A 24,926-nucleotide genomic window follows, 5' to 3' on the forward strand; every position below is an offset into this window, starting at 1 on the left:
CAGACCTCTTGACTTCATCCACATTTTGTTACGTTACATCCTTATTTTAAAATGGATTAAATAAATTGTTTTTCCTCATCAATCTACACACAATACCACATAATGACAAAGTTAAAACAAGTTTTTTGAAATGTTTGTAAATGTATCATTTTAAAAACTGAAATACCTTATTTACATAAGTTCTCAGACCTTTTGCTATGAGACATGAAAATGAGCTCAGGTCCATCCTGTTTCCATTGATCATCCTTGAGATGTTTCTACAACTTGATTGGAGTCCACCTGTGGTCAATTCACTTGACTGGACATGATTTGGAAAGGCACACACCTGTCTATATAAGGTCCCACAGTTGACAGTGCATGTCAGAGCAAAAACCAAACCATGAGGTCAAAGGAATTGTCCGTAGAGCTCCAAGACAGGGTTGTGTCGAGGCACAGATTTAGGGAAGGGTACCAAAACATTTATGCAGCATTGAAGGTCCCCAAGAACACAGTGGCCTCAATCATTCTTAAATGAAAGAAGTTAGGATCCACCAACACCCTTCCTAGAGACGGCCACCCGGTCAAACTGAGCAATCAGGGGAGAAAGTTATTGGTCAGGGGGGTGACCAAAAACCATTTGTCACTCTGACATAGCTCCAGAGTTCCTCTGTGGAGATGGGAGAACCTTCCAGAAGGACAACCATTTCTGCAGCACTCCACCAATCGCCACACCTCAGTAAAACGCACATGACAACCCGCTTGGATTTTTCCAAAAGGCGCCTAAAGGACTCTCAGACCATGAGAAACAAGATTCTCTGGTCTGATGAGACCAAGATTGAACTCTTTGGCCTGAATGCCAAGCGTCACGTTTGGAGGGAACCTGTTACCAGCCCTACAGTGAAGCATGGTGGTGGCAGCATCATGCTGTAGGGTAGTGTTTCAGCGACAGGGACTGGGAGACTAGTCAGGATTGAGGGAAAGATGAATGGAACAAAGTACAGAGAGATCCTTGATGAAAACCTCCTCCAGAGCACTCTGGACCTCAGACTGGGGAGAAGGTTCACCTTCCAACAGGACAACGACCCTAACCACACAGCCAAGACAACGCAGACGAGGCCAGAACAGTGACTAAGGCTAGTTAGTGGTGACTGTTTAACAGTCTAATGCACCTGTACTGTCTTCACATTCTAGATGGTAGTGGGGTGAACAGGCAGTGGCTAGGGTGTCTGAGGTCCTTGATTATGTAATCAGTCCGATTGCACGATTGTTACTTCCTTTTTCTCCGGTCGACATCACTCTCCTCGTGTAGTCGACTCACAGAGGGCACGGAGGACATTCTCTGGTCGACATCACTCTCCTCGTGTAGCCTACTCACAGAGGGCACGAAGGACATTCTCTGGTCGACATCACTCTCCTCGTGTAGTCGAATCACAGAGGGCACGGAGGACGTTCTCTGGTCGACATCACTCTCCTCGTGTAGTCGACTCACAGAGGGCACGGAGGACGTTCTCTGGTCGACATCACTCTCCTCGTGTAGTCGACTCACTGAGGGCACGGAGGACGTTCTCCGGTCGACATCACTCTCCTCGTGTAGCCTACTCACAGAGGCACGGAGGACTTTCTCAGGTCGACATCACTCTCCTCGTGTAGCCGACTCACAGAGGGCACGGAGGACGTTCTCTGGTCGACATCACTCTCCTCGTGTAGCCGACTCACAGAGGCACGGAGGAGGACTTTCTCAGGTCAGAGGGCATCACTCTCCTCGACATCACTCTAGCCGACTCACAGAGGCACGGAGGACGTTCTCAGGTCGACATCACTCTCCTCGTGTAGCCGACTCACAGAGGGCACGGAGGACGTTCTCCGGTCGACATCACTCTCCTCGTGTAGTCGACTCACAGAGGGCACGGAGGACGTTCTCCGGTCGACATCACTCTCCTCGTGTAGTCGACTCACAGAGGCACGGAGGACTTGGGTCCAAAATAGAGCAGAGGTGGAGAGAAACTAGCCAGTTCACCATAATTAAACCCCATAAAAGGAATACAGATTTACAGCACAGCTCTGCAACAGAAGTATAATTCCCGGTTTCTTCTCTGTGAGTAGAATGCAGATGAAAATCATTTCCATGTAGCATTTATATAATAATTGCTTGTCCCAGGTCTGCATCGTTACCTTTCCCAGTCTCCGGGGAGAGGTTTAATTACCATTGAGTTAGGCAATACAGCATCACCAAGAGACCAGGGTAGTGAGGACAGCCTTAGGCTATGACATGTTGTGCTTCACCACAGCAACTCATTTGATCTACAGGGTCCTCAACCTGTGACACGGTTGGTTGTGTGAAAACCTGTTTAATAATAAGGTTTCGTCCCAGTGGCAGGCACACCACATTATGTGTGTTTGTGTTCTAGAATACTGTACATTGCAGGCACACCACAAAGGTTCCTATGACTACACAGGGCTGCCACAGTACTATATGGGACAACAGCCATGGATGATTCCCACTGGACTGAATGCATTATAAATTCACAAAGTATATAGCAACGTTCACTTCACACATATTTCTCCACAGCCATATATGACGTACGAACCGTGGACACTCACAGTTCGTCAACAGCAGCACAACCACATGACCTGAAAGTGGAAACTTCTAAATACAAAAGAAGACGTTTTTAGGACATACTGCAGCTAGTTGCCAAGTCTGAGGGAGAGAACACGAAGGTAGATGAAAACACACACACACATACACACACACACACACACACACACACACCAGAATATTATATTATGTTCTTTTCCTCAGCACTACAGAAATAAATACTTTTCAAATTCCACGAATACTACTCTCCACACATAACCCCCACACCACAGTACACTATGTTTGAAGGGGAGAACCAGTATAATAAGCATCAAAGCTTTCCAGAGGACTCTCTGCTTGAGTAAGGACAGTATGCCAAGGAGGAGCTTTTGTACTGTACAAGTGGACAGAATTGCGTATGTCTGTGTCCGTGCGTACATGCGTGTGTTGTGGTTGCGGGGGGGGGGGTCCTGTGTGAACTACCCAGCATGCTTTCTGTTCCTACCTGGAGACGACGAGGGGAAGAATGAGCATCTTTAACATCCTCATCAGGAGCTCTCCAGGAAACTGGAAATATTTCACCTCCTACGGAAACACAGAGGGGACACACAGAGCAGAGCAGGACGTTAGTTAAGGTAGATAGATACAGCAAGTATCAGCAAGTAAAAACCCACTGGTTTTCCATTTACCTGAGAAACATCTGGAGCATCCCGAAAACATATTATTACCTAAAACAATGAACGTGTATAAATGTTGCTTTCTCATATGTCAAGTGAAGGTTGATTGGTTGACGTCAACTATTTCGCTACTAATGTGAATATTTCAACACCATAGTGCCCTCAAAGCTCATCACTAAGCTAAGGACCCTGGAACTAAACACCTCCATCTGCATCTGGATCCTGGACTTTCTGACGGGCCGCCCCAGGTGGTGAGGGTAGGGTAGCAACACATCTGCCAAGCTGATCCTCAACAATGGAGCCCCTCAGGGGTGCATGCTCAGTCCCCTCCTGTACTCCCTGTTCACCCACGACTGTGTGGCCCGGCATGACTCCAACACCATCATTAAGTTTGCAGACGACACAACAGTGGTAGGCCTGATCACCGACAATGACGAGACAGCCTATAGGTAGGAGGTCAGAGACCTGGCCGGGTGGTGCCAGAATAACAACCTCTCCCTCAATGTAACCAACACTACAGAGATGATTGTGGACTACAGGAAAAGGAGGACCAAGCACACCCCCATTCTCATCGACAGGGCTGTAATGGAACAGGTTGAGAGCTTCAAGTTCATTGGTGTCCACATCACCAACAAACTAGAATGGTCCAAACACACCAAAACATTTGTGAAGAGGGCACGACAAAACCTATTCCCCCTCAGGAGACGGAGCATGGATCCTCAGATCCTCAAAAGGATCTACAGCTGCACCATCGAGAGCATCCTGACCGGTTGCATCACTTCCTGGTACGGCAACTGCTCGGCCTCCAACCGCAAGGCACTACAAAGGGTAGTGTATATCCCCGTATATCGCCGGGGCCAAGATTCCTGCCATCCAGGACCCTACACCAGGCGGTGTCAGAGGAAGGCCCTAAAAATAGTTCTCAAGAGGGTTTCAGTAAATATATTGGTTGGGGTCAATTACCTACATCCACTACACAGGTCACGACCACTAGGCGTGTTATTTACCAAGTGGTAATACAGGAGTACCGGGTTATTGCCATTGCAAAAAAGCCTGTATGGCACTATTCCTGACGAACAGATTGTGGTTTATAATCACATACTATACGTTACAGCTACGGCTGCAGCTACAGCCTTCAGGTTGATGTCCATTGCAGTAATACACGACTGCAGTACATGTATTAATGGTGCCAAGTCTAACGTTCTTGATACAATGCATGATACATGTTGTCATATAGGTTTCAGCTTCTCGATGTATCAACATGAGCATTGGAATATGCCAGAGGGACTGGGAGGAGAGAGAGAGAGAGCGAGGGAGATGGGGAGGTAGAGCTAAAGAGAGAGAGAGAGAGAGAGAGAGAGAGGGAGAGAGAGAGGGAGAGAGAGGGGGAATAGGAGAGAGAGAGAGAGACAGAGAGGGAGAGAGAGAGAGAGAGAGGGGGAGAGAGAGAGAGAGAGAGAGAGGGGGGAGAGAGAGAGAGAGAGACAGAGAGAGAGAGACAGAGAGAGAGAGACAGAGAGGGGAGGGGAGAGAGAGAGAGAGAGAGAGAGGAGAGAGAGAGAGAGAGGGAGGGGAGAGAGAGAGAGAGACAGAGAGAGAGAGACAGAGAGAGAGAGAGACAGAGAGGGGAGGGAGAGAGAGAGAGAGAGAGAGAGAGAGAGGAGAGAGAGAGAGAGGGACTGGGAGGGGAGAGAGAGAGAGAGAGGGAGAGAGAGAGGGAGAGAGAGAGGGAGAGAGAGAGAGAGACAGAGAGGGGAGGGGAGAGAGAGAGAGAGAGAGAGAGAGGGAGAGAGAGAGAGGGAGAGAGGGAGGGGAGAGAGAGAGAGAATATACATTTGAACACAATAAAACAATAAAACTGCTGAAGAGCTTTAGCTACGGTTTAGTATTAGGAAGGGGGGTCAGAAAGAGAGGGAGGGGGAGAAAGGCAGGAGGAGAGGGAGAGCGGTTTAGTATTAGGAAGGGGGGTCAGAAAGAGAGGGAGGGGGAGAAAGGCAGGAGGAGAGGGAGAGCTTAGTTTGCCTTTTTTAGATCAGGATCACTGCAGTCAAATGTCAGGCTGATTAGTGTGTGTGTGTGTGTGTGTGTGTGTGTGTGTGTGTGTGTGTGTGTGTGTGTGTGTGTGTGTGTGTGTGTGTGTGTGTGTGTGTGTGTGTGTACATGTCTATTGGACTTGCGTGAAAAACACACACACGCACACAAACAGCTGGCATCGGGCCCTGGCATCTGCCGCCACAGGACAAACAGGCTGGCATGTGGCAAACACACACACAGTTATAGCTCCTTAATACAAATGTTAATGAATGAAAAACCCAGTGACATTCTGGGACGTTGATTCTTGATTCTTGATTACTGACACCTGATGGTCCCTGTTGTCAAGGGCAATTCCACAATAAAAAAAAACTTTGATTTCAAAGTTTAACGAACCATTCAACTCTATTCACAAGCAGAATTTCCCAAAACTATGTTAAATATCTGCTCCAAGTTAAGATTCAAAGATGTCTGCAAAAAAGAATTGGGTGTCAAAAATCTATTTTGGTTATTGAAACACGGTAAGGGGCTCCCGAGTGGTGCAGCGGTCTCAAGCACTGGATCTCAGCCCTGAGGCGTCACTATAGTACCTGGTTCGAATCCAGGCTGTATCACATCCGGCCATGATTGGGAGTCCCATAGGGCGGCGCACAATTAGCGCCAGCGTCGTACGGGGTTAGGGTTTTTTCATCAACGGAATTTCAACATGGCTCCCTAATCTGTACTGTACAGAAATGCTATGATATGAATGTCGTTCTCATGGGTCCTTTAACATAGAAATGACCTCATGCATCTGGGGAGTCAAAGAGCAGAGAAGTACTTAGAGTAGCTCAGAGGCTTTTAAAGTATTTTAAGTGGATATCTAGATTTGGGGAGATCAGGATTGAGTACCAAATGGCACCCTATTTCCTATATAGTGCACTACTTTTGACTAGAGCCCTATCGGTCCTGGTCAAAAAAAAGTGCACTCTATAGTGGATAGGGTGCCATTTGGTACTCAGAGTTCAGTTTGAGCCCGTTGCTGTTAAAGGCATGACATGTCTTTCCAGTCTCTCAAATGAAGCAAATTAATCGGGTTAATCTGGCCAATAAAGGAACCCACAGATTATATTAGATTATCCTGCTGCCATAGACTAGACCAGAGCACCAGAGTTTGAATTACACAGTGGGTAACATCGGTAAGCAAAAGAAAGAGCTGCAATAAGCGTCAAGCTGGGGAATAACTACCCTTGTTATGGTGCATAGAAACCATTGCTATTCGCTCTGTGTGAGAAACAAATACGAGAAATACGGAGCAAACAAACATTCAACTCTTCCTCCCTCGATATGTGTTGTACTGTACATTGTCTTTCGTCAGGTCGTGTCACTCCTATGCAATGGAGAGCAGGATACGAAGAGTGGGGGTGGGAGAGTGGGGGTGGGAGAGTGGGGGTGGGAGGCAGGATACGAAGAGTGGGGGTGGGAGAGTGGGGGTGGGAGAGTGGGGGTGGGAGAGTGGGGGTGGGAGAGTGGGGGTGGGAGAGCAGGATACGAAGAGTGGGGGTGGGAGAGTGGGGGTGGGAGAGTGGGGGTGGGAGAGTGGGGGTGGGAGAGTGGGGGTGGGAGAGCAGGGAAGAGTGGGGGTGGGAGAGTGGGGGTGGGAGAGTGGGGGTGGGGGTGGGGGGAGAGCAGGATACGAAGAGTGGGGGTGGGAGAGTGGGGGTGGGAGAGTGAGGGTGGGAGAGTGGGGGTGGGAGAGCAGGATGGGAGAGTGGGGGTGGGAGAGTGGGGGTGGGAGTGGGGGTGGGAGAGTGGGGTGGGAGGGGATACGAAGAGTGGGGGTGGGAGAGTGGGGGTGGGAGAGTGGGGGTGGGAGAGTGGGGGTGGGAGAGCAGGATACGAAGAGTGGGGGTGGGAGGGGGGTGGGGAGTGGGGGTGGGAGAGTGGGGGTGGGAGAGCAGGATACGAAGAGTGGGGGTGGGAGAGTGGGGGTGGGAGAGTGGGGGTGGGAGAGTGGGGGTGGGAGAGCAGGATGGGAGAGTGGGGGTGGGAGAGTGGGGGTGGGGGTGGGGGTGGGGAGAGTGGGGGTGGGGGAGTGGAGGTGGGAGAGGGGGATGGAAGAGAGTGGGAGAGTGGAGGTGGGAGGGGATACGAAGAGTGGGGGTGGGAGAGTGGAGGTGGGAGAGTGGGGGTGGGGAGTGGAGGTGGGAGGGGGATACGAAGAGTGGGGGGGTGGGAGAGTGGAGGTGGGAGAGGGGGATACGAAGAGTGGGGGTGGGAGAGTGGGGGTGGGAGAGTGGGGATACGAAGAGCGAAGAGTGGGGGTGGGAGAGTGGGGGTGGGAGAGGGGGATACGAAGAGTGGGGGTGGGAGAGTGGGGGTGGGAGAGGTGGGGGGGATACGAAGAGCGGGGGTGGGAGAGTGGGGTGGGAGAGGGGGATACGAAGAGTGGGGGTGGGAGAGTGGAGGTGGGAGAGGGGGATACGAAGAGCGGGGGGTGGGAGAGGGGGTGGGAGAGGGGATACGAAGAGGGGGTGGGAGAGTGGAGGTGGGAGAGGGGATACGAAGAGGGTGGGGGGGTGGGAGAGTGGGGGTGGGAGAGAGGGGGATACGAAGAGTGGGGGTGGGAGAGTGGAGGTGGGAGAGGGGGATACGAAGAGTGGGGGTGGGAGAGTGGAGGTGGGAGAGGGGGATACGAAGAGTGGGGGTGGGAGAGTGGGGGTGGGAGAGCAGGATATGAAGAGCGGGGGTGGGAGAGTGGGGGTGGGAGAGGTGAAGAGCGGGGGTGGGGGGGGGGAGAGCAGGATACGAAGAGTGGGGGTGGGAGAGTGGAGGTGGGAGAGAGGGGGATACAAAGAGCGGGGGGGTGGGAGAGTGGGGGTGGGAGGGTGGGAGAGTGGGAGAGTGGGGGTGGGAGAGCAGGATACGAAGAGCGGGGGTGGGAGAGTGGGGGTGGGAGAGTGGGGGGGGAGAGTGGGGTGGGAGAGCAGGATAAGAAGAGCGGGGGTGGGAGAGAGTGGGGGTGGGAGAGCGGGATATGAAGAGCGGGGGTGGGAGAGCGGGGGTGGGAGAGAGTGGGGGTGGGAGAGTGGGGGTGGGAGAGCAGGATACGAAGAGCGGGGGTGGGAGAGTGGGGGTGGGAGAGTGGGGGTGGGAGAGCAGGATACGAAGAGCGGGGGTGGGAGAGTGGGGGTGGGAGAGCAGGATACGAAGAGTGGGGGTGGGAGAGTGGGGGTGGGAGAGCAGGATACGAAGAGTGGGGGTGGAAGAGTGGGGGTGGGAGAGCAGGATACGAAGAGTGGGGGTGGGAGAGTGGGGGTGGGAGAGCAGGATACGAAGAGTGGGGGTGGGAGAGTGGGGGTGGGAGAGTGGGGGTGGGAGAGCAGGATACGAAGAGCGGGGGGTGGGAGAGTGGGGGTGGGAGAGTGGGGGTGGGAGAGCAGGATACGAAGAGCGGGGGTGGGAGAGTGGGGGTGGGAGAGCAGGATACGAAGAGTGGGGGTGGGAGAGTGGGGGTGGGAGAGCAGGATACGAAGAGTGGGGGTGGAAGAGTGGGGGTGGAGAGGGGAGTGGAGGTGAGAGAGGGGGATGGAAGAGTGGGGGTGGGAGAGTGGGGGTGAGAGAGGGGGATACGAAGAGTGGGGGTGGAAGAGTGGGGGTGGGAGAGTGGAGGTGGGAGAGGGGGATACGAAGAGTGGGGGTGGAAGAGTGGGGGTGGGAGAGTGGGGGTGGGAGAGGGGGATACGAAGAGTGGGGGTGGAAGAGTGGGGGTGGGAGAGTGGAGGTGGGAGAGGGGGATACGAAGAGTGGGGGTGGAAGAGTGGGGGTGGGAGAGGGGGATACGAAGAGTGGGGGTGGAAGAGTGGGGGTGGGAGAGGGGAACACAAAGAGTGGGGGTGGAAGAGCGGGGGTGGGAGAGTGGAGGTGGGAGAGGGGGATACGAAGAGTGGAGGTGGGAGAGTGGAGGTTGTAGGCAGTGCACTGTGTACCTATCCACTCTTGAAAGGAGTCACTCCTCAACTCCTATTTGCTATACAATTCTGGCTATCCCTCCTGCCCTCATGACCATCCCATGTCCTAATCAGCCATTTTCTAACCACTATACCTCACAAGAGGTAGGAAAAGAGAGAGAGAGCCATGCATTGGCTGAAATAACAGTATGATCTTGCTTTGCTTTTCCTCCATAGTACAGCCTAATCTATGTCAAATAATGCTACTGGATTCCCTACTACGACTGAGATTGTCTGTGTTTGAAGAGGATTTGGAACTGTAGAACTGTAGAACTGTAGAACTGCAGAACTGCAGAACTGTAGAACTGTAGAACTGTAGAACTGTAGAACTGCAGAACTGCAGAACTGTAGAACTGTAGAACTGTAGAACTGCAGAACTGTAGAACTGTAGAACTGCAGAACTGCAGAACTGTAGAACTGTAGAACTGTAGAACTGTAGAACTGCAGAACTGTAGAACTGTAGAACTGTAGAACTGCAGAACTGTAGAACTGACCTAGGGGCCTTTGTCAAGGAGACCAGAGCCATAACAGAAAGTGGGAAGGAAGCGCATGGCACAGTAACAACAACCAACCACATCCAACTTGGTCAGCCATGGAAACTAAGAAAGGACTGGATATTTCTAAGAGGCCATCTAGGGGAGGCTTGTGGTAAGCAGATCTATCTCCACCAGGTCGAGCAGAAAAACAGCACAGTTTTTAACAAAAATTAATAGACAGAAGAGTAGCTATTGAGGAACTACAGAAAAACACAAACCTTCCCAAAGCACCAGAGAGCCCTCTTACACCATGTTGATTTTTCTATTATTTCTGTGCCATGATATAATGTACTCTCCAGAGTCTCCTCCACCACTATAATGTACTCTCCAGAGTTTCCTCCACCACTATAATGTACTCTCCAGAGTCTCCTCCCCCACTATAATGTACTCTCCAGAGTCTCCTCCCCCACTATAATGTACTCTCCAGAGTCTCCTCCCCCACTATAATGTACTCTCCAGAGTCTCCTCCCCCACTATAATGTACTCTCCAGAGTCTCCTCCCCCACTATAATGTACTCTCCAGAGTCATCTCCCCACTATAATGTACTCTCCAGAGTCTCCTCCACCACTATAATGTACTCTCCAGAGTTTCCTCCACCACTATAATGTACTCTCCAGAGTCTCCTCCCCCACTATAATGTACTCTCCAGAGTCTCCTCCCCCACTATAATGTACTCTCCAGAGTCTCCTCCCCCACTATAATGTACTCTCCAGAGTCTCCTCCCCCACTATAATGTACTCTCCAGAGTCTCCTCCCCCACTATAATGTACTCTCCAGAGTCTCCTCCCCCACTATAATGTATTCTCCAGAGTCTCCTCCCCCACTATAGGTGGGATCCCGACCCAATGTAGGGGTGGTACACAGAAGATTTGGTAAAAGACCAAGTCCATATTATGGCAAGAACAGCTCAAATAAGCAAAGAGAAACAACAGTCCATCATTACTTTAAGACATGAAGGTCAGTCAATACGGAAAATGTCAAGAACTTTGAAAGTTTCTTCAACTGCAGTAGCAAAAACCATCAAGCGCTCTGATGAAACTGTCTCTCATGAGGACCACCACAGGAAAGGAAAACCCAGAGTTACCTCAGCCGCAGAGGATAAGTTCATTAGAGTTACCAGCCTCAGAAATTGCAGCCTAAATAAATTCTTCACCGAGTTCAAGTAACAGACACATCTCAACTGTTCAGAAGACACTGTGTGATGGTTTGGGGGTGCTTTGCTGGTGACACTGTCTGTGATTTATTTAGAATTCAAGGCACACTTAACCAGCATGGCTACAACAGCATTCTGCAGCGATACGCCATCCCGTCTGTGCTTAGTGGGACTGTCATTTCTTTTTCAACAAGACAATGAACCAACACAACTCCAGGCTGTATAAGGGCTATTTGACCAAGAAGGAGAGTGATGGAGTGCTGCATCAGATGACCTGGCCTCCACAATCACCCGACCTCAACCCAATTGAGACGGTTTGGGATGAGTTGGGACCGCAGAGCAAAAGAAAAGCAGCCATCAAGTGCTCAGCATATGTGGGAACTCCTTCAACACTGTTGGAAAAGCATTCCAGGTGAAGCTGGTTGAGAGAATTCCAATAATGTGCAAAGCTGTCACTCAAGGCAAAGGTTGGCTACTTTGAAGAGCCAACCTTTGAGAGATATCCATGTTGTTTTGTAACTTCACAGTATTTTGTCCCTAAGAAACCTAGCTTTTCTAATATGATCCATTACTCTCTGCAGAGAGCCGGTCATCTTCAGATGTATACATGTATTTATATATAATGTATAGCGTCACATATGTAGGGTCTTAATTTGATCATCCTGTTGCAGGATAACTTTTTAACAAGGCTTCTGAAGTTTGTAGCTTCGACTTTGAAATTTCTGACTTGATTTTCCTTTACGAAAATTGTATCAACCCTTTCAAAAAGATCCATGAATTATAATTAGCATAATAATTTGCATGTCTTGTTGCTGTAGGATTATTTTCCTGCTGTAGCAAACTGGCTCAAATTAAGATCCTACATCTAATCAAAATTGTATTTTATTAGTCACATGCGCCGAATACAACAGGAATTCACCTTACAGTGAAATGCTTACCAACAATGCAGTTAAAAAAATATGGATAAGAAGAAGAAATAAAAGTAACAAGTAATTAAAGAGCAACAGTAAAAATAACAATAGAGAGACTGTATACAGGGGGATAGCGGTAAAGAGTCAATGTCCGTGGCACTGGTTAGTTGAGGTAATATGTACATGTAGTTATTAAAGTCACTGTGCATAGATGATAACAACAGAGAGTGGCAGCAGTGTAAAAAAGGGGGGACAATGCAAATAGTCTGGGTAGCCAATTGATTAGATGTTCAGGAGTCTTATGGCTTGGGGGAGGAAGCTGTTTAGAAGCCTCTTGGACCTAGACTTGGTGCTCCGGTACCGCTTGCCGTGTGGTAGCAGAGAGAACAGTCTATGACTAGGGTGGCTGGAGTCTTTGACAATTCTTAGGGCCTTCCTCTGACACAGCCTGGTATAGAGGTCCTTGATGGCAGGCAGTGATGCACCCAGTCGGGATGCTCTCGATGGTGCAGCTGTAGAACCTTCTGAAGATCTGAGGACCCATGCCAAATCTTTTCAGTCTCCTGAGGGGGAATACGTTTTGTCGTGCCCACTTCACGACTGTCTTGGTGTGCTTGGACCATGTTAGTTTGTTGGGGATGTGTCCTCTTCACGACTGTCTTGGTGTGCTTGGACCATGTTAGTTTGTTGGTGATGTGCCCTCTTCATGACTGTCTTGGTGTGCTTGGACCATGTTAGTTTGTTGGGGATGTGTCCTCTTCACGACTGTCTTGGTGTCCTTGGACCATGTTAGTTTGTTGGGGATGTGTCCTCTTCACGACTGTCTTGATGTCCTTGGACCATGTTAGTTTGTTGGTGATGTGGACGCGAAGGAACTTGAAGTTCTCAACCTGCTCCATTGCAGCGCCGTCGATGAGAATGGGGGAGTGCTCTGTCCTCTGTATCAAATTATACATACATTCTTGTTTAATTGCATCAATTATTATAATGACACACCGGTATACAACATAATGAGACAATTTCTTGTTTCATTGCAGCAATTATTATGATGACACACTGGTACACAATTTCAAAGTTTATTTTCATAACACACAGGACTGATTGAGTGTCACACACTACATGTGTAACATTAGCACAGCTGATTGTGTACATTGTGTGCAGTAATTATCTTTGTAAAGGCAACTTGAACAGGATGCCCTCAAACTAATTACAGTAATTACAGTATATTCTGTCATGTATCTGATAAACATCGAATGTCTAGCGGGAAACGCTGCCGCCTGCAGCACGTCACCTACAGTGTGGGTACTGGTTAGGTATCCCGACCCGACCCGACCCCACCACTACTCTGCATCTGCCTTCCTCTCTGTGTCCCTATCAGCACTATACAAATACATAAAAAAAGAACAAGTAAACAGCCAATAACACCAGTATGCTGCGTTTTAGCCCATCTATGTGACTGACAGCAAAGCCTCAACAGCCACTAGCAATCCTAAATCTCATCAATTATGATCCCGTCCCTGTGAATTTGTTTGGCTTCACTTGTCCTGTCTGTGAACAAAATAGGCGACTTCTCATCGGTCTCAGACTTCACCTCTGTCTCAGACTTCTCATCGGTCTGATAATTGATGAGATTTAGGATTGCTAGTGGCTGTTGAGGCTTTGCTGTCAGTCACATAGATGGGCTAAAACGCAGCATACTGGTGTTATTGGCTGTTTACTTGTTCTTTTTTTATGTATCCGGGATCCGGGATCCGGGATCCGTTGGCATTACCCAACAGCAAGAATCACCACATGAGTTGAAGTGTCTGGAAGTGCTAGAATTTGTATATACTTTTTTGGGGCTGAGCTATTTTGTAAACAGAAACAGTGTCTCTTTCCGTAAGTCAGTCTGAGCAGTGTCATCCTAGAGACAGAGCCGTGAAGCACTGTAGCGTAGCATCAGGCCTAGCCGCTAAACTACAGCAGCCATTGGTACTGCAACATTACTGAGCTTGTCTGTACAGCAACAGCTTATAGAGCTTATAGGTCCCCCTCTTTCTCTACCCACCTCAGTTCTCAAACACGTACTGTAACACTCACAGACCCAGCTGCAACACAAAACGTTCAAAAGACGTTCAAAAGACGTACTGTAACACTCACAGACCTAGCTGCAGCACAAACTGTTCAAAAGACGTTCAAAAGACGTACTGTAACACTCACAGACCTAGCTGCAACACAAAACGTTCAAAAGACGTTCAAAAGGCGTCATTCAAACAATTTTGCTCACCCTTCAATCACACAGGTGAAATAAGGTTGGTATTGTCACTTGCTAGGACAACAATGTGGGTTATAGGTAGGTGGTGTGTTTTGGGGTATTTTTTTGGAGGACACTGAGGGGTGTTTTTCAGGGCTAGGGGACAGAGGGACCAGTGGACAGGGAGGACCAACAGGGGACAGAGGGACCTGTGGACAGGGAGGACCAACAGGGGACAGAGGGACCTGTGGACAGGGAGGACCAACAGGGGACAGAGGGACCAGTGGACAGGGAGGACCAACAGAGGACAGAGGGACCAGTGGACAGGGAGGACCAACAGGGGACAGAGGGACCAGTGGACAGGGAGGACCAACAGGGGACAGAGGGACCAGTGGACAGGGAGGACCAACAGGGGACAGAGGGACCAGTGGACAGGGAGGACCAACAGGGGACAGAGGGACCAGTGGACAGGGAGGACCAGCAGGGGACAGAGGGACCAGTGGACAGGGAGGACCAACAGAGGACAGAGGACCAGTTGACAGGGAGGACCAACAGAGGACTTTCGGGATAGTGGAGGGGTGGGGGTTGGACAGACAGAGGGTTTTAGGGATAGTGGAGGGGTGGGGGTGGGGGTTGAGAGGGTATGGGAACAGGAGACCCAGGTGTTTCTGGAACAGAGTACTTCTAACTGTAGGTGGGAGGGAACAGGGTCCTTAAGGGAGGGTGGGGCGAAGGAACAGGGTCCTTTAGGGAGGGTGGGGCGAAGGAACAGGTCCTTTAGGGAGGGTGGGGCGAAGGAACAGGTCCTTTAGGGAGGGTGGGGCGAAGGGGCTTTAGGGAGGGAAGGAACAGGGTCCTGTCCTTAAGGGAGGGTGGGGCGAAGGAACAGGGTCCTTTAGGGAGGGTGGGGCGAAGGAACAGAGTCCTTTAGGGAGGGTGGGGCGAAGGAACAGAGTCCTTTAGGGAGGGTGGGGTGAAGGAACAGGGTCCTTTAGGGAGGGTGGGGCGAAGGAACAGGGTCCTTTAGGGAGGGTGGGGCGAAGGAACAGGTCCTTTAGGGACGGTGGGGCGAGGGAACAGGTCCTTTAGGGAAGGGGGATAACTATTGAAGGGAGGGTTTTGGTTGGGGGAGGGAACAGGTCCTTTAGGGACGGTGGGGCGAGGGAACAGGTCCTTTAGGGAAGGTAGGGATAACTATTGAAGGGAGGGTTTTGGTTGGGGGAGGGAACAGGTCCTTTAGGGACAGTGGGGCGAGGGAACAGGTCCTTTAGGGAAGGTAGGGATAACTATTGAAGGGAGGGTTTTGGTTGGGGAAGGGAACAGGTCCTTTAGGGACAGTGGGGCGAGGGAACAGGTCCTTTAGGGAAGGTAGGGATAACTATTGAAGGGAGGGTTTTGGTTGGGGAAGGGAACAGGTCCTTTAGGGAAGGTAGGGATAACTATTGAAGGGAGGGTTTTGGTTGGGGGAGGGAACAGGTCCTTTAGGGACGGTGGGGATAACTATTGAAGGGAGGGTTTTGGTTGGGGGAGGGAACAGATTCTTTAGGGACGGTGGGGATAACTATTGAAGGGAGGGTTTTGGTTGGGGGGAGGGAACAGGTCCTTTAGGGAAGGTAGGGATAACTTTTGAAGGGAGGGTTTTGGTTGGGGGAGGGAACAGGTCCTTTAGGGACGGTGGGGCGAGGGAACAGGTCCTTTAGGGACAGTGGGGATAACTATTGAAGGGAGGGTTTTGGTTGGGGGAGGGAACAGGTCCTTTAGGGACAGTGGGGCGAGGGAACAGGGTTCTTTAGGGACGGTGGGGCGAGGGAACAGGTCCTTTAGGGACGGTGGGGCGAGGGAACAGGTCCTTTAGGGACGGTGGGGATAACTATTGAAGGGAGTTGTTTTGGTTGGGGGAGGGAACAGGACACCCTGCAGGTGTTAGTTTGACACTGACCTGGTCTGAGAGCTGCTTTCCCCGCAGGTGGAACCCCATCATGCAGCCAATGACAACGGCCAACACAGACAGGATGAGGAGCCCGTTCTGCGCACACACATTCTTTACCCGACCCCAAACCTCCGAAAAGTTCACCGCCATCCTTACTCCCACGTAAAGTCCTCCACAGTCCCTGGCCGGTCACTCACTCCACCAGAGTCCCTGGCCGGTCACTCACTCCACCAGAGTCCCTGGCTGGTCACTCACTCCACCAGAGTCCCTGGCTGGTCACTCACTCCACCAGAGTCCCTGGCTGGTCACTTCACTCAGCCATAAAGAGCAAGGTCTATATGGGACACGCGACAGACCGGACGGCAGGAGACGGAAAGATAGAAGACGGGGGAGGAGATATGGAAACAGAGAGCCTTGGAGAGAAGGGAGGGACTGAAGAATGAAAGTGAGAAAAAAGACTGAATTGGGGAAGAGATGGATTAAGAGAAAAGGGAGTAGATGGAGGAAGTAGAGGTTGGCCAAAACAAAGGGAAGAAGGCAGTAGTTGTCCTCCTCGAATAAAGCACTTTAGGGGGTTTCTGCGATGAAGCTCTCTCTATCATTCCACACGGGACTAAGAGCATCACACTTTCCAGGCACACACACAGTATTTCTCTCTCTCTCTCTCTCTCTTTCTCTCTCTCTCTGCTCTCTCTCTCCCTCTTCTCTCTATCTTCGCTCTCTCTCTCTCTCGCTCTCTCTCTCTCTTTCTCTAGCCAGTAGGGGGCTCTGGTGACAGCTGGCAGTACTGTCCTCAGGGTTAATACATTAGATCCTATTAGGAGCGGCCATGATGAGCTATGCACACACACACACACACACACACACGTGCAAACACACACTTCGCTGTGCTGCATTATTGGGATATCAGCAGGATGGATTAAAGACCTACCAACAATTGGACAGAGGATTGTTCCAACAACAACAAGTGTAAAACAACTGGCCTGGGTAGGGGAAGAGGGGAAAGAGGAGAGGAGGGCGAGGGAAGGAGGGGGAAGAGGAGAGGAGGAGGGAGGAGAAGTGGAGAGAGGAGGAAGAAGAGGAAAGGAGGGGGAAGAGGAGGAGGGAAGAGGAGGAGGAAGAAGTGGAAGAGGGGAAAGTGGAAGCAGGAGAAGATGAGGAGGAGGAGGGCGAGGAGGAGAAGAGGAGGTGGAAGAGGAGGAGGTGGAAGAGGAGGAGAAGGAAAAAGAAGAGGGGGAAGTGAAAGAGGGGGAAGTGGAAGAGGGAGAAGAGGAGGAGGGGAGGGGAGGGGGAGGGGGAGGGGGAAGAGGATCAGAAGTCTGATGGCACTATGGTGTGATAAGAGCTACTGCTAAATTAACTTAATATAAATGTGTATGTTAAAATGGACAATTATTCCAATGAGGTGTTGTCTAAGAGGATACAGCTTGTGTCCAAATGGACTTTTAGTAGCAGGTGTAGGAGAACGTACGCAGCAGGTTAGGAGAATTAACGTAGCAGGTTAGGAGAATTAACGTAGCAGGTTAGGAGAATTGGGTTAAGCTGTATCCCATCTATAGCCTCGTGAGTTCATGAGATCAGGACTGTTCGTACGAGGCTATCCCATCTAGACATGACCCCGAAACAAGGTCAATCACAATACCCAGTGTGCTCTGCAGTTCATATTCACATATACATTTACATTTTGCTAATTTAGTAGACCGTCTTATCCAGAGTGACAGTGCATTTTAACTACGGTAGAAAAACAACAACATATCACAGTCATAGTAAGTAAAACGTTTCTGTAATCATTACTTAGAATGTTGCTGCTGTTTGGGGCAGATACTTACAAATGCATTTCAAAACACAAAACACATTTTAATTTCAAAAAAAGTATTTTGTAGTTTATTTTGAACTTTATGGTATTCACAGTCTAATGTGTAAGGGAGAGACTTCCTGCTGAATGCCAGGTGTGAGGGAGAGACTTCCTGCTGAATGCCAGGTGTGAGGGAGAGACTTCCTGCTGAATGCCAGGTGTGAGGGAGAGACTTACTGCTGAATGCCAGGTGTGAGGGAGAGACTTACTGCTGAATGCCAGGTGTGAATGCCAGGTGAGAGACTTACTGCTGAATGCCAGGTGTGAGGGAGAGACTTACTGCTGAATGCCAGGTGTGAGGGAGAGACTTACTGCTGAATGCCAGGTGTGAGGGAGAGACTTACTGCTGAATGCCAGGTGTGAGGGAGAGACTTACTGCTGAATGCCAGGTGTGAGGGAGAGACTTACTGCTGAATGCCAGGTGTGAGGGAGAGACTTACTGCTGAATGCCAGGTGTGAGGGAGAGACTTACTGCTGAATGCCAGGTGTGAGGGAGAGACTTACTGCTGAATGCCAGGTGTGAGGGAGAGACTTACTGCTGAATGCCAGGTGTGAGGGAGAGACTTACTGCTGAATGCCAGGTGTGAGGGAGAGACTTACTGCTGAATGCCAGGTGTGAGGGAGAGACTTACTGCTGAATGCCAGGTGTGGGAGAGACTTACTGCTGAATGCCAGGTGTGAGGGAGAGACTTACTGCTGAATGCCAGGTGTGAGGGAGAGACTTACTGCTGAATGCCAGGTGTGGGGGAGAGACTTACTGCTGAATGCCAGGTGTGGGGGAGAGACTTACTGCTGAATGCCAGGTGTGAGGGAGAGACTTACTGCTGAATGCCAGGTGTGAGGGAGAGACTTACTGCTGAATGCCAGGTGTGAGACTTACTGCTGAATGCCAGGTGTGGGGGAGAGACTTACTGCTGAATGCCAGGTGTGGGGGAGAGACTTACTGCTGAATGCCAGGTGTGGGGGGAGACTTACTGCTGAATGCCAGGTTGAGGGAGAGACTTACTGCTGAATGCCAGGTGTGAGGGAGAGACTTACTGCTGAATGCCAGGTGTGAGGGAGAGACTTACTGCTGAATGCCAGGTGTGAGGGAGAGACTTACTGCTGAATGCCAGGTGTGAGGGAGAGACTTACTGCTGAATGCCAGGTGTGAGGGAGAGACTTACTGCTGAATGCCAGGTGTGAGACTTACTGCTGAATGCCAGGTGTGGGGAGAGACTTACTGCTGAATGCCAGGTGTGGGGGAGAGACTTACTGCTGAATGCCAGGTGTGGGGAGAGACTTACTGCTGAATGCCAGGTGTGAGGGAGAGACTTACTGCTGAATGCCAGGTGTGAGGGAGAGACTTACTGCTGAATGCCAGGTGTGGGGGAGAGACTTACTGCTGAATGCCAGGTGTGGGGAGAGACTTACTGCTGAATGCCAGGTGTGGGGGAGAGACTTACTGCTGAATGCCAGGTGTGTGGGGGAGAGACTTACTGCTGAATGCCAGGTGTGAGGGAGAGACTTACTGCTGAATGCCAGGTGTGAGGGAGAGACTTACTGCTGAATGCCAGGTGAGAGGGAGAGACTTACTGCTGAATGCCAGGTGTGAGGGAGAGACTTACTGCTGAATGCCAGGTGTGAGGGAGAGACTTACTGCTGAATGCCAGGTGTGAGGGAGAGACTTACAGCTGAATGCCAGGTGTGAGGGAGAGACTTACTGCTTGCTGAATGCCAGGTGTGAGGGAGGACTTACTGCTGAATGCCAGGTGTGAGGGAGAGACTTAAAGCTGAATGCCAGGTGTGAGGGGAGACTTAAAGCTGAATGCCAGGTGTGAGGGAGAGACTTAAAGCTGAATGCCAGGTGTGAGGGAGAGACTTAAAGCTGACTGCCAGGTGTGAGGGAGAGACTAACTGCTGAATGCCAGGTGTGGGGGGAGAGACTTACTGCTGAATGCCAGGTGTGGGGGAGATACTTACTGCTGAATGCCAGGTGTGGGGGAGAGACTTCCTGCTGAATGCCAGGTGTGAGGGAGAGACTTCCTGCTGAATGCCAGGTGTGAGGGAGAGACTTCCTGCTGAATGCCAGGTGTGAGGGAGAGACTTCCTGCTGAATGCCAGGTGTGAGGGAGAGACTTCCTGCTGAATGCCAGGTGTGAGGGAGAGACTTCCTGCTGAATGCCAGGTGTGAGGGAGAGACTTCCTGCTGAATGCCAGGTGTGAGGGAGAGACTTCCTGCTGAATGCCAGGTGTGAGGGAGAGACTTCCTGCTGAATGCCAGGTGTGAGGGAGAGACTTACTGCTGAATGCCAGGTGTGAGGGAGAGACTTACTGCTGAATGCCAGGTGTGAGGGAGAGACTTCCTGCTGAATGCCAGGTGTGAGGGAGAGACTTCTTGCTGAATGCCAGGTGTGAGGGAGAGACTTCCTGTGCTGATCTTAGCTAACCTGACGATGTGTGTAATCGAGTAAAACCAAGCCTCCCGGCTCCTCCCTGACCCTGCATTTGACCATAGGGGGACACAGACTCATTCACCCAGACCCTTGATCACTGTTTGTATTGAATGTCGGCATATTGGCAGTTCATTCAAAAAAATGATGGAATCATTCCACTAAAACTGGCTGGCTATCTAGCTAACAAACATATTCATTTTTTTTCACAATATTTGATGAGATATTTGATTAAAGTTTTCCCGTTACCAAAATGGATGATTTTCTGTCATGTTGCTAGTATTCCAATGCATGTTCTAAAGCTCTAATTTGTCATTAATTCTATGCCCATGACCCACAGCTGCCACCCTGTCACCCACCAGACTGTGGGAGGGATAGAGAGAGGGCTAGAGAGAGAGAGGGATAGAGAGAGGGCTAGAGAGAGAGAGGGATAGTGTGGGAGAGGGCTAGAGAGAGAGAGAGATAGAGAGAGGGCTAGAGAGAGAGAGGGATAGAGAGAGAGAGGGATAGTGTGGGAGAGGGCTAGAGAGAGAGAGGGATAGTGTGGGAGAGGGCTAGAGAGAGAGAGAGGGATAGTGTGGGAGAGGGCTAGAGAGAGAGAGGGATAGTGTGGGAGAGGGCTAGAGAGAGAGAGAGAGAGGGACAGTGTGGGAGAGGGCTAGATAGAGAGAGAGCGGGACAGTGTGGGAGAGGGCTAGATAGAGAGAGAAAGTAAGTACATTGTTCCATCATGCCAATAAAGCAAACTGAATTGAATTGAGACTGTCACGACTTCCTCCGAAGTCGGCTCCTCTCCTCAGCGTTCGGCGGTCGACGTCACCGGCTTTCTAGCCATCGCCGCTCCATTTTTCATTGTTCCATTTGTTTTGTCTTGTTCCCTGCACACCTGGTTTTCATTCCCAAATTACTGCATGGAATTATTTCCTCTGTTCCCCCTGATGTCTTTGTGGGTAATTATTTGTGTTACGTGTAAATTGTTGACGCGCCAGACTGGTTTGCTTATACCGTGTTGTTCACAAAGATGTTTATTGTTAAGCATATATTATTGTGACTGTTTTACGCGTTTTTCACTTTTGCCTATGGGATGGAGGTTTTGACGCAGTGGCGTCCGTCTGTTGGTTTCTCCTGCCTCAATAACGTGTGTGCCTGTTCACAACTCTCTGCTCTCCTGCACCTGACTTCGCTACCAGTACGCACAGACCTGACAGAGACAGAGAGAGAGAGTTAGAGAGAGAGAGAGAACAAGTGAGAGAGAGAGTGAGGGAGAGAGAGAGAGAGAACAAGTGAGAGAGAGAGAGAGCGAGCGAGAGAGAGAGTGAGAGAGAGAGCGAGAGAGAGCGAGAGAGAGAGAGAGAGAAAGACAGAGAGAGAGTGAGAGAGTGAGAGAGAGCGCTTCCAGAGTTCCAAATTGAGGAGCAGTTGCTGAAAAATATGAGCTCCTACAAATATTTTAGATTGAATCACAAAGCAAAGAGTGAAGTACAAAGCAAAAGATAACTGCAAGACTGAATAGGAGACAAAACAAGCAACAAATGAAGAAGCTGACCAGAGCAACACGTATCAAACCATAAACTTCTACAATAATGGAACTGTATTGATACAAGACAATGATTCAAGCCTCCAGGCTTTAGAGAATATGTTTGCTACCCTAAAAGTAGAAGCTGAACTCATCTCAGAAACTGAGGAAAAAGGAAAGGAAAGAGATGATGGAGAAAAGCATGCCCCAACAGCCTCTGTGACCCAGCAAGATGCCCTCAGTGTCCCTCTACCTACCTCACCTGCAGCAGACATGCAAGGACATGCCTACAACACCAAGAACACCTGCTATGCAATGATTCCACAACACCCTCTCTCTAATCGAAGCAGAGGTCAAAGAGTTCAGAGAGAACAAGCTTCAAGAGGAGGACACTGTCCAGAAACTAAAAGAAGAGATGACGCAGTTCAGGGAGGAGAGCAGAGCATCTATTGCTAAATTAGAAAGCAGAATGGACAAACTGAGTCAGACAAATGATGACCTCAGAGACCATCTGAGCACAACAAGAAAGGAGCAAGAACAAAGAGAGAGGTACATTGACACCCTCAACCAGCAGCGAGTCATTATGTCCTCTGCATCAAGAGAACATGTCCACCAGCTTGGTACAACACAGGCAGAGCCTGAGACCAGCATGGCTTCCACCACACAGCGTCAGCCTACCAGTCTGCTCCAGCCCAGATCAGCCAACCAGCCTCCCAGTCTGCTCCAACACAGTCTGCTCCAGCCCAGGTCAACCTACCAGCCTCCCAGTCTGCTCCAGTCCAGGTCAGAATAACAGCCTCCCAGTCTGCTCCAGTCCAGGTCAACCTACCAGCCTCCCAGTCTGCTCCAGTCCAGGTCAGAATACCAGCCTCCCAGTCTGCTCCAGCCCAGGTCAGAATACCATCCTCCCAGTCTGCTCCAGTCCAGGTCAGAATACCAGCCTCCCAGTCTGCTCCAGCCCAGGTCAGAATACCAGCCTCCCAGTCTTCTCCAGCCCAGACAATCACCCAACAACTGCAATCCTTATTGATTCAAATGGGAAGTTCTTAGTCCAGGAAAGATAATTCCCTAGACACCAGGTGTATAAGTTCTGGTGTCCTACAACTGACAGTGCAATGCAGCTACTCATTCAGACCAGGATTGACACCCCTGACAACATCATCATCCACACTGGCACAAACGACCTTCATTCCAAAGGTGGAAATGTATCTGAGGCAGTGAGAAGAGTGGCAGAACGGGCACAGGCTGTGTTCCCAACAACCAACATAGTTGTGTCCACCCTCTTACCAAGAAAATACTTCCCAGGACAGTTGATCGACAAAATAAATCAACAGATCACTGTGGACTGTGTCTCACTGCTCAACGTCAGAACGGCTCACCACCCCACTCTGACGTGAACACTTATACAATAATGTACATCTTGATCATCTTGATCAGGACAGTATCAGAACCTTTGTCAAGTATCAGAACCTTTGTCAAGGAACTAAAATATGTGTCATGCCCTGACCTTGGAGATCCTTTTTATGTCTCTATTTTGGTTTGGTCAGGGCGTGAGTAGGGGTGGGCATTCTATGTTTTGTGTTTCTATTATTTTCTATCTCTATGTTTTGGCTGGGTATGGTTCTCAATCAGGGACAGCTGTCTATCATTGTCTCTGATCGGGAACCATACTTAGGTACCCTTTTTCCCACCTGTGTTTGTGGGAAGTTGACTTTGTTTAGGGCACATAGCCTTTGAGCGTCACGGTTTGGTTTTGTAGTGTTTATTGTTTTGGATTAATAAAGAAAATGTATGCTCACCACGCTGCACCTTGGTCCTCTCCTTTCGTCAGCCGTGACAGGATGCAACACTTGGCAGGGACTCACACACCCATCACCAGAGCAGCAGAGCCCCCCCGCTCCACTTTCTGAAACAGTACCCCCACCATCCCCAGGAGAGAAGAGCCAGACACAGCTTATTACAGCACAGCTCTACAAGACCAGGCCCATCACAACACAGCTCTACTAGACCAGGTCCATCACAACACAGCTCTACTAGACCAGGTCCATCACAACACAGCTCTACTAGACCAGGTCCATCACAACACAGCTCTACTAGACCAGGTCCATCACAACACAGCTCTACTAGACCAGGTCCATCACAACACAGCACTACTAGACCCGGCCCATCACAACACAGCTCTCCTAGACCCGGCCCATCATATCACAGCTCTACTAGACCCGGCCCATCACAACACAGAACTTATAGATCCAGCCCATCACAACACAGCTCTCCTAGATCCAGCCCATCACAACACACCACTGACCACTACTCTAGGGTCGGGCAGAGAAGTGCGCCACATGATGCAGTCCACACCATGTATCATTCAGATCATCAACCTACATATGCTGATGTAACCTCTGGCAAAAGAAACCTAGAACAATTGGAGAGATGTGCCAACTACTGCTTCTAATATGCAGACTACTGGACTAGACAGACCTTTTAATTCACACACACACACACACACACACACACACACAAACACACGCACACACGCACACATGCACACACGCACGCACGTGGGTTTGCAGATTACATTGCATTGTACTGTACTTTTTTTGTGCAATCTTATTCCATTCTTATTCATTTGTTTACAGCTATTCTTTATTTTATTGGCACTGGTATTATAATAATTATATGTAATTGTGTGTGTGTGTGTGTGTGTGTGTGTGTGTGAGTGTGTGAATTAATGCGGCAACCCTCGCCGCCGACCTCGGACTGGGGACCCAAGCCACGGGTCCCGAATGGACGGAGATTCCGGCAGCACTGGACGGACGGGAGATTCTGGCAGCACCGGACGGACGGGAGATTCCGGCAGATCCGGACTGGAGGGAGACTCTGGCAGATCCGGACTGGAGGGAGACTCCGGCAGATCCGGACTGGAGGGAGACTCCGGCAGATCCGGACTGGAGGGAGACTCTGGCAGATCCGGACTGGAGGGAGACTCTGGCAGATCCGGACTGGAGGGAGACTCTGGCAGATCCGGACTGGAGGGAGACTCTGGCAGATCCGGACTGGAGGGAGACTCTGGCAGTGCTGGACAGGCGGGAGCACCTGTAGGGAGGAGAC

General features: G+C 50.3%; 1 protein-coding gene across 1 annotated transcript in view; it reads right to left on the bottom strand.

The window, feature by feature from the left end:
• slc1a7a (solute carrier family 1 member 7a) overlaps positions 1-16,635 on the bottom strand; it is a 93,339-nt gene extending 76,704 nt beyond the window's left edge. The window contains exons 1-2 of the mRNA XM_042329562.1: positions 16,025-16,635; positions 3,060-3,139 (exon numbers count right to left, since the gene is read on the bottom strand). Of these exons, the coding sequence (XP_042185496.1) occupies positions 3,060-3,139; positions 16,025-16,165 (221 nt within the window). The 5' untranslated portion in view covers positions 16,166-16,635. The remainder of the gene's footprint in view (positions 1-3,059; positions 3,140-16,024) is intronic.
• Positions 16,636-24,926: the final 8,291 nt, after the last annotated feature.

Source organism: Oncorhynchus tshawytscha, linkage group LG10 (genome assembly GCF_018296145.1).
Source record: "Oncorhynchus tshawytscha isolate Ot180627B linkage group LG10, Otsh_v2.0, whole genome shotgun sequence".
In the NCBI taxonomy this organism is placed as follows: Eukaryota; Metazoa; Chordata; class Actinopteri; order Salmoniformes; family Salmonidae; genus Oncorhynchus; species Oncorhynchus tshawytscha.